This window comes from Phoca vitulina, unplaced genomic scaffold (genome assembly GCF_004348235.1).
Source record: "Phoca vitulina isolate PV1807 unplaced genomic scaffold, GSC_HSeal_1.0 scaffold38, whole genome shotgun sequence".
NCBI lineage: Eukaryota > Metazoa > Chordata > Mammalia > Carnivora > Phocidae > Phoca > Phoca vitulina.
This window is the reverse complement of record NW_022589741.1, coordinates 19163760-19173237: the sequence shown is the minus strand read 5'-3', so window position 1 is coordinate 19173237 and position 9478 is coordinate 19163760. Positions and strand designations below refer to the sequence as shown.

At 37.2% G+C, this 9478-nt stretch overlaps 1 protein-coding gene across 1 annotated transcript; it reads right to left on the bottom strand.

Moving 5' to 3' along the window:
- Nucleotides 1-6440: 6440 nt before the first annotated feature.
- On the bottom strand, nt 6441-8887 carry TMEM225 (transmembrane protein 225). Its single transcript, XM_032427752.1, has 4 exons — nt 8529-8887; nt 7772-7918; nt 7383-7517; nt 6441-6664 (listed from the first exon to the last, which is right to left on the bottom strand). Exons 1-4 carry the CDS (start codon nt 8704-8706, stop codon nt 6441-6443), a joined length of 684 nt encoding a protein of 227 aa, XP_032283643.1. The 5' UTR covers nt 8707-8887.
- Between the last annotated feature and the right edge of the window lie 591 nt (nt 8888-9478).

Here is a 9478-nt window from a genome sequence, read left to right as displayed (position 1 = left end):
GGCGCACACATGAGTGTGGGGGAGGAGCAGAGGGAGAGGGACAAGCAAACTCCACCTCAATCACGGAGTTCAACACAAGACTCAATCCCACAATCCCAAGATGACAACCTGAGTGAAAACCAAGAGTCCGGTGTTCAACCGACTGAGCCACCCAGGTGTCCCAAAATCTGTTGCATTTCTATACACCAATAATGAAGCAACAGAAAGAAATTAAGAAAAAAATCCCATTTACAACTGCATCCAAAATGATAAGATACCTAGGAATAAACTTAACCAAAAAGATGAAAAACCTATACTCTGAAAACTATAGAACACTCATGAAAGAAATTGAAGATGACACAAAGAAATGGAAAGACGACAGTCCATGTTCACGGATTGAAAGAACAAATATTTTTAAAATGTTACACTACCTAAAGCAATCCACACACTTAATGCAATTCCTAACAAAATACCATTGGCATTTTTCACAGAACTGGAACAAATTATCTTCAAATTTGTATGGAACTACAAAAGATCCTGAATAGCCAAAGCAATCTTGAAAAAGAAAAGCAAAGCTGGAAGCATCACAATTCTGGACTTGTTATATTACAAAGCTGTGGTAATCAAAACAGTATAGTAGTGGCACAAAAATAGACACGTAGATCAATAGAACAGAATAGACAATGCAGAAATAAACCTACAATTATATGATCAATTAATCTTTGACAAAGCAGGAAAGAATATCCAATGGGAAAAAGACAGTCTCTTCAACAATGGTGTTAGGAAAACTAGACAACATGCAGAAGAATGAAACTGGACACTTTCTTACACTTTACACAAAAATAAATTCAAAATGGATTAAAGACCTAAATGTGAGACCTGAAACCATAAAAATCCTAGAAGAGGGGACGCCTGGGTGGCTCAGTTGGTTAAGCGGCTGCCTTCGGCCCAGGTCATGATCCCAGGGTCCTGGGATTGAGTCCCACATCGGGCTCCTTGCTCAGCAGGGAGCCTGCTTCTCCCTCTCTCTCCCTCTGCTTGTGCTCTCTCTGTCAAATAAATAAAATCTTTAAAAAAAAAAAAAAATCCTAGAAGAGAACACAGGAAGTAATTTCTTTGACATTGGCCAGAGCAACTTCTTTCTAGATATGTCTCCTGAAGCAAGGGAAGCAAAAGCAATAATAAACTTTGGGATTAGGGGCGCCTGGGTGGCTCAGTCAGTTAAGCATCTGCCTTCGGCTCAGGTCATGATCCCAGGGTCCTGGGATCGAGCCCCACGTCGGGCTCCCTGCTCAGCGGGGAGTCTGCTTCTCCCTCTCCCTCTGTCTGCCGCTCTGCCTACTTGTGCTCTCTCTCTGTCAAATAAATAAATAAAATCTTTTAAAAAAAATTAACTTTGGGATTAAATAAAAAAGCTCTGCACAGTGAAGGAAACAATCAACAAAACTAAGGCAACCCATGGAATGGGAGAAGATATTTGCAAATGCCATATCTGATAAAGGGTTAGTATCCAAAATCTATAAAGAACTTATCAAACTCAACACCCAAAAAACAAATAATCCAATTAAAAATGGGCAGAAGACATGAACAGACCTTTCTCCAAAGAAGACATTCAGATGACCAACAGACATATGTAAAGACACTCAATGTCACTCATCATCAGGGAAGTACAAATCAAAACTACAGTGAGATATCACCTCACACCTGTCAGAATGGCTAACATCAACAACACATGAAACAACAGGTGTTGGGGAGGATGTGGAGAAAAAGGAACCTTCATGCACAGTTGGTGGGAAATGCAAACTGGTGCAGCCACTCCGGGAAATGGTATGAAGGTTTCTCAAAAAGTTAAAAATAGAACTACCTTACAATCCAGCAATCACACTATTGGGTATTTACCTAAATAATGCAAGAACACTAATTCAAACAAAACAAACAAAAACAAACCAAAAAAACAAGAACACTAATTCAAAGGGATACATGCACCCCTACATTTAGAGCAGCATTATTTATAATAGCCAAGATATAGAAGCAACTCAAGTGTTCATTGATTGATGAATGGTATTTATACCATTTTAAAGTCCTTATTCCTCTGTCTTCACATTTACCTTTGGACTATGTGGTAGTCAGTTTTCAATGGTATCCCTTAAATATCACCTATTGCTTATATAACAGTTAATGAGCTTTTTCAACTTTCTTCTTCCCCTTTCTCTCTTCCTTATTTTAGGGCATTGCTTCTAGTTTTTTTTCAGAACAAACAACACATAACATGTGTTATATTCATATTAAAAAGTATTGTTCTATCATCATCCCAAACTTGCTCTTGTCTTAGATCTGCAATCAAATGTATTAAATATTTATCATCAGTATTTATAATGGTGTTCCTGCAGTTCTCTTTATTGCATGAAGTTCATCTTCTAGTATATTCATCAAAAGTGGTTTATAAATAAAGAATTCCTTGAGCTCTTCACATTCTTAAAACTGTTTTCAATAGCCTGGATACTTGCAGGCATGCTTGGTTGGATATAAAATCATCATTTCAGCTTTTTGTTCCTTAATATCTTGAAATGTTGCTTCATGCCTTGATCTATAAGTTGTGTTTGAGAAGTCTTATGTCAGTCTAATTCTTTTTTTCTTATTAGTCCCTTTTGCCTTTTCTGAGCTTGTATCTATATCTGTAATTATCATTCGTTCTTTTAATTACTTCTGTATTATCTGCTACTTCCTACCCACCAAAAGTAAGTAGAGACCTTGTATGTTTACTTCACCATAGTATTCCAGCACTTAGAACAGTAGCTCGCACATAGTATCCATGATAGTGTTTGATTACAAAAGTTTTTAATTTTTATGCAGTTTATTTTTTCTGTTATTTCCTATGCTTTTGGTGTCATAACTAAGAAATCGTGGCTGCATCCAAAGTTATAAAGACTGTCTCCTATGTTTTCTTCTAAGATGGCTATTTTATGGAGTTTAAAATATATTTATAATAAAAGTTTATGATGATGATGTGAAACATTGTATTCAAATGGCATGAAGGAGACTTCTAGGGTGCTGTGAATTTCTGTTTCTTTATTTGAGTGCTCTTTACACAGGCCTGTTCTCTTTGTGAACATTTAAAAAGCTATACACTTACCATTTGTGATCTTTTCTATATGCATGTTATATTTCAAAAAAAGTTACTCAAACTTTCTTCCAAAATAAAATAAAACAAAAATAAGAAAATAGCACATAAAAATAAAATAAACTGGGCAAGGAGAATACAAGAAGAGAAATTGTAGCCAAATTTTACTTATAAAGATAGATTCAAGAATTCTAAAATAATTAGAAAATTTATTTCAGCAGTTTATTAAGACAAACATAACACTACTAAAGAGGGACTTTCCCAGGAAGGCAAAGTGTTTAACAATGAGAAACAAGAGAAGAAAATTAGTTTGGGAAAATTTGTATGGGGACATCGATGAGTGCAAATTGAATTTAAAACAATCTAAAACAAATGGAGCATAATGTTAAGGCTTTATAAGTTTAGACAATAACTACACAGGTGGTTATTATATTGTTTTCTACTTTGTTTTATATGTTTGAAATATTTCACAATAAAATACAGAAGAATTTCCCACAAATTATAATTTATATATAAGATACATTCTATTATTGGAATAGAAAAAAAATCAATTGATATTTCAGTAGATGCATAAAAATTTTCAATAAAGTTAAACATTTACTTTTGGTAAATTCACTCTGCCAATGAGATATATAAGAAGTCCTTTAATTTTATGAGGCAAATATGCCAAATTCTACAGTGCATATAATACCAACTATTTGGATTATAGAGGCATTTTGATTAAGATGAAGAACACAGAAAGGATGCTTATTATCTTTTTTCCCATTCAACCTTATCTTGGAAGTCTGAGCCAATGAATAAGACAACACAATAAAAAAGAAATAGGTGATATAAGTATTGGAAGGAAATAAACATCTTTTCTGCAGACAATATGTTTTCCTCCAAGGATAACCTAAGAGAGTATATAGATGAATTATAAGACCTAAAATAAGAGTTTAGTAAAGTTTCCAGATACAAAAATCAACAACTTTACACCAATAACAGGCAACTAGAAAATATTATAAAATATTTCAATTCACAAAAGCACAAAACTGCAAGTTACCTATGAATCAACCTAACAAAAGATCTCTCTAGAAAAAAAAAATCACAAAACATTGTTGAAGGACATGAAAGAAGCCCTAAATAAATATTATCATATTTTTGGATTGGATGGATAAATATTATTAACATTATTAATTCTCCCAAATTAATTAATAAATTAATATGATTATGAATCGAATCATTTTTGTGGAACTATACAAGCTAATCCTGCTATTTATTCGGAGACCAAAAGGCCAAGAACAAATCAAGATAATTTTGAACAAGAACAAGCACTTGATCTGGTAAGTGCTGTGAATTGTGCAAGACTGTTGAATCTCAGATCTGTACCTCTGAAACAAATAATGCAATATATGTTAAGAAAGAAAAAAGAAGAAGAAGAATGTAGCAGGAGGGGAAGAATGAAGGGGGGGAAATCGGAGGGGGAGAAGAACCATGAGAGACAATGGACTCTGAAAAACAAACTGAGGGTTCTAGAGGGAAGGGGGGTGGGAGGATGGGTTGGCCTGGTGATGGGTATTGAGGAGGGCACGTTCTGCATGGAGCACTGGGTGTTATGCACAAACAATGAATCATGGAACACTATATATAAAACTAATGATGTAATGTATGGGGATTAACATAACAATAAAAAAATTTAAAAAAAAGAACAAGCACTTGAACATATTAAACATCAACACTTTCTTTTCCTATAGTAATTAAGATTGTTGTACCATACAGGGATATAAAAATAGACCAATGAAATATGCTATAGAGATCAGAAACAGACACACATCTATGTATTTGATACATGTAAGAGTTATGTTATAAATCAATAAGACAAGGAATTAAGCCATAAAAATGTTCTGAATAAATAGTTATTCACATGGAAAGTAGATAAAATTGGATCTATGCCTTATGTAATTCACAAAGATTATTCCACTAAGAGTAAAGAGTAAGGAAGGATTTCTTAAACAAGACACAATGAAGCACCACTAAAAGGGAAAGGTTGATATATTGTATTACATTTCATTTGAACACCTCTGTAAAACAAAAAGACATCATAAACAAAAGTTAAAACCCAAGGCACAACCAGTTAGTATTAGTTTCCAATGTATAAGAACTACAAATCAATAAGAAATAGACAATTCATTTTTAAAAATGGTCAAACAGCAATTCACAGAAGAGGAAATCCAAAAGCTCAATAATGAAATGAGAAGGTGAGCAAACTCAGCGACTGTTCAAGTAGAGATTAAAAAAAAAAAAAAAAAGACTGATTACGAAAGTGTTGGCAAGGCACGAAGAGACTAGAACTCTCATACACTGCTGGCAGAAGTATAAATTGTTGGCAGCCTTTTTTGACATCATTCTGTCAACATTTAGGTAACTTGAAAATGAAGACACTTTCTGATCCAGCTATTCTAGTCCTAGATAAATACCCTAGAGAAACTCTAGCTCACGGACACTGTGTATAAGCACGTTTACAGCAGCACTCTATGTAACAGAATAAAAGAAAACAACTAGATTTTCATCAACTGCAGAATGAGTATTTTACATTATATCTCTACAACGGAAAACTTAACAGTAGTTTCAATGAATGAAGTAGAACAAAACTTAATGAATCACAAAACCATACATATAGTTGAGTAAAAAAAAAAAGTTGCAGAAAAATAATCTGTACGGTCTGACTTTTAATAATCTTTGAACACTTGGAAAGCTAATCTGTATAATTTTTAAAGAGGCATAAAGTTGTAAAAATGACATGAATGTAAAGTGATCAGCAATGCATTATTAAAATTATTTTGTGAAAAGAAACAAGGGAGGGAAATGAGATTAGGGAAATTTTTAGACGAATATCACTTTTATCTATAAATTTAATTTGAAAACATCTAAAGCAAATAGGGCATAATGTTAAAATTTCGTAAAGTTGAGTGATGTGTACATAGGTGTTTATCATACTGTTTTGTATTCTGTCTGAAAGTTTGAAATATTTCACATTAAAGTACAAGGGGTAGTCTATGCTATTTAAATCTTTGTGATGTATAGAGTTAACAATACAGCAAGTATTAGTTATATGATAATATTTATTATATGAATAACAAATGTTTTTAAATGGTGAGAACAAATAGAAGAAACTATTGTTCGGCAGGCCAGGATTAAAAAAAAAAAAGAGCCACCCTCTGGATCTTCTTACAGACATTAACCCAGGCACAGTCGTTAAATAATGCCAAACAAAGACAATACGTTTGTAGACACACACAGCACATAACACGCAAAGCTGTTTCCATTAAGATAAGTATATACTGAAAGATCGAATGTCAAATCACAGAGCCCAGGTTACACGACGTGTTTGGAGTTGTGTTCTGTTTGGAGAATCTTCCCTTGAATGAACAATACTACGAGGCATTGCTGCATCTGGTGAGGAAACAACTTTAAAAGAATTCTCAGATTCCTCTATGTCCTGACGTTCTCTCTCAGGTATACGGATGAGGGTCACGCAGGGACAAACCTTGGTGGACTGCTTGCACTCTAGGAAAGAGAGGATTCCTAGGGAAAAGAGAAGCCAGGGGAAGGTGATGAAGGAACAACGGAGAGTCACAAAAACATGTCCCTCTGTGCCAGGAGAGAGATCCCTACCCAAAGCCCACTGGGTCCCTTTGAACTGCCTCAAACCACTGGGGAGGGGGAGGCTTTAGTGGAAGAGATGAGAAGCATATGCAAAATAGCTTAAATGCTGCACCGTCAAGAGCACCGAAGACTCATTTTGAGAGGAGATGTGTTTCTAAGTTTGTAAGTGCAATTCCAAACAAAATTTTAAATACTTTTAAGAAAAGGAGAGTCTCCAGTGTTGGCACGTGGCCTCTTAACATCAGAAATTGCTTGTCTCTGACCTCAAAGTGCCTCGGCACCACCCTGGACACCTGTCCCTCTCCACATTAGTAAACATTCCATATCAGCCACTCTCCTTAGTCATGACTTTGATGGTTTTCTCTGTCCTGAAGTGGGGAGGGGGTGAAAGACTGTAGAAACGGCAGAAATGAGAGCTGACCTTGGAGCAAACTTATTGAACATTTCACACAACCCTAATCTCCAACTCTACCCTTGGAAGAACTGTCCTCGGAGAGTGAGTCCACTTGAACTTTAGCCTTTAATACGCAAGGGTTGGTACATTTTCCCCTTGCCCCTTTCCCATCCTTTTTTCCTCTCCTCTCTATCAGGGATGGACTGATTCTTATCACCCATCAGGGGCCCTGAATATACTCACCAGAGGCCATAAAGAGGCAAACGCTTAAGTAGGCAATGAAAATGATCCAGGTGATTTTGTAACTAGAGTAGTACACGGATTGACCTTGCCTTAGCTTTTGCTGATACAGGAGGAGTGCACAGAGCAGAAGGATACCTTTTGTCCAGACAAAAGGAGAAAAAAGTCCCTTCTGAGGAACTTTGGCTCTTCTACTCAAGCCTTAACCCAAGATATGCCTGACTTCCAAGCCTCCACCCTGTCCACCTGCACCTTGTCCAAAAACCAATCCCCCTCAGTGGTAGATCCAATTCAGAAGCTGCATCTCTGAGCCAAAGAACTAGGAAGGCTGCAGCCTGGACCCATAAACCAAGTCTTTCTCCAAGCCTGTGTCAGGGGAACCAGGAAGTTACCTGTGAAGAAACTGAGGAAGACAGTGATGAAGAAGATGTGTTTAGTTTGAGGAATCAGATAAGTGAATTCCAAACCCAGGAACAAGTTATGGAAGAAGGAAAGGCTGAGAACCAAAATCATCATGATCCTGACCACTTCCAGGCCATCTGTTGGAAAGCAGAAGCAGTGTTGAGAGAAGGACAGAGATTTCTTCTAGGCTCATTTCCACCTGAGGACCACAAATCTCTAGGTAAAAATTAGAATGAGGTAAAAAGATTTGATTAAATAATAAAGAGGGACAAGGGGAAAGAATAAAGAGGCAGGGAGCCTTAAGCTGAATGGGAGAGAACCAGAGGAAACTGCTCTCTCTTTTGGTGTCTCTATAAGCTTCTTTTTCTTCTATTCTTTTCTCAGAACAGATTTCTTGTTCAGTGCAATTCATCCTGTCCTCCTCTAGTGGCAATACAAGATATTTTCCTTGTTGCCAATGACCTTTCTTTTATGCCCTCATGTTCTAGATGCGCTGATTACCCTGCTGCTCCTGCCAACACGTCTCAGATGTTCAGCAATTAAGTCTATGACCTTCTAAACTTTTCCCCAAAATATGCAAAATGGTGAGACTGAGAGTCAGCCTTGACCATTGATTATGGAACTGGGCACAGTGCAGCCCAGGGAAGTTGCCCCAGAGAACAATGAGTAAGCTGGTGAGATAAATGGAAGTCAAGGAAAGAGGAACCCTCCCTCTCCACCCATCTCCTTCCATAGTGTAGTTCTGACCTTCTGGCCAAAGAGGGGTGCAACATATCCAGGGATTGTGGCTTATTGTATTTTTCTTTGTTTCCCATGTCAGTTCAACCCATTCTTCTATGAGGATTCCTATCGTCATGAAGACTAAGGCCCAGGAGGAGAAGAACATGTTGAGGGCCTGGATACTTCTGAGTGATGCATTCACCATGGCGAGTGGGGGTTTCAAGCTGAGACAACAACCAATATCTCACATGGCTCTTCTCTGATTTGGCTACTTCTTCACAGGAGGACAAGCAAAGTCTAAACTCTTAGTGATGCAGAGGCATTGGACGTGGTGGGGCTGATGTAACCTATGGAGCAGAGAAGATAAATCCTACTCCCCGCTACTCCTATATCTGGGCCGGCCTGCTGTCAGGGCTGCCAACTGCCATGGAATCATCTCTTAGCTTGACCCTTGACCCTGGTGACTAGCGCAGTGGAAAGACCAAGGAGACTACAGGTCCTGAGAGAACTACCCTTTATAAAGGGAGATATATCACATATTAGAGCTGCCGGATATAGTGATAACTAGAAACCTTGAAAAAAGTTAAACATGCCTGACTGAAGAGGCCCAGTTTTAGAGCCAGGGATCAATGAAGAGCAGAAGGAATTCAAGATCATTGAAGGAGTAGTCAGCCAGGTAGCCTCACAAAAGGGAATGACCACTCAAAATTTAGGATGTTTTGGAGAAATTTGTGTCCTCATTTGGAGAGCCTAAAGAAGTTTAGTTAAGCAGGCGTCTGGGAAATGGACCAGCACCTTGAAACCACAAGAAATGACTTGATACACTGAAGCATTACAGTCAAATATCATGTATAAGGCACAGACTATTATTTTTTGACAATTGCCTTTGTAACTTGGCAGAGAAAACATTTATGGATTCCTTGAGTAGGCAACCATGGTATGCAGTAAGCTCAGAGTCAGGGGACTTGTATTAGAGT

Coding starts and splice junctions, on each gene's coding strand:
- TMEM225 (XM_032427752.1), bottom strand. CDS start 8,706: ATGGTGAATGCATCACTCAGAAGTATCCAGGCCCTCAACATGTTCTTC. Junction 7,518..7,771: donor CTTCCTCAGTTTCTTCACAG/GTAACTTCCTGG, acceptor TCTGGACAAAAG/GTATCCTTCTGCTCTGTGCA. Junction 6,665..7,382: donor TTGCCTCTTTATGGCCTCTG/GTGAGTATATTC, acceptor TCTTTTCCCTAG/GAATCCTCTCTTTCCTAGAG.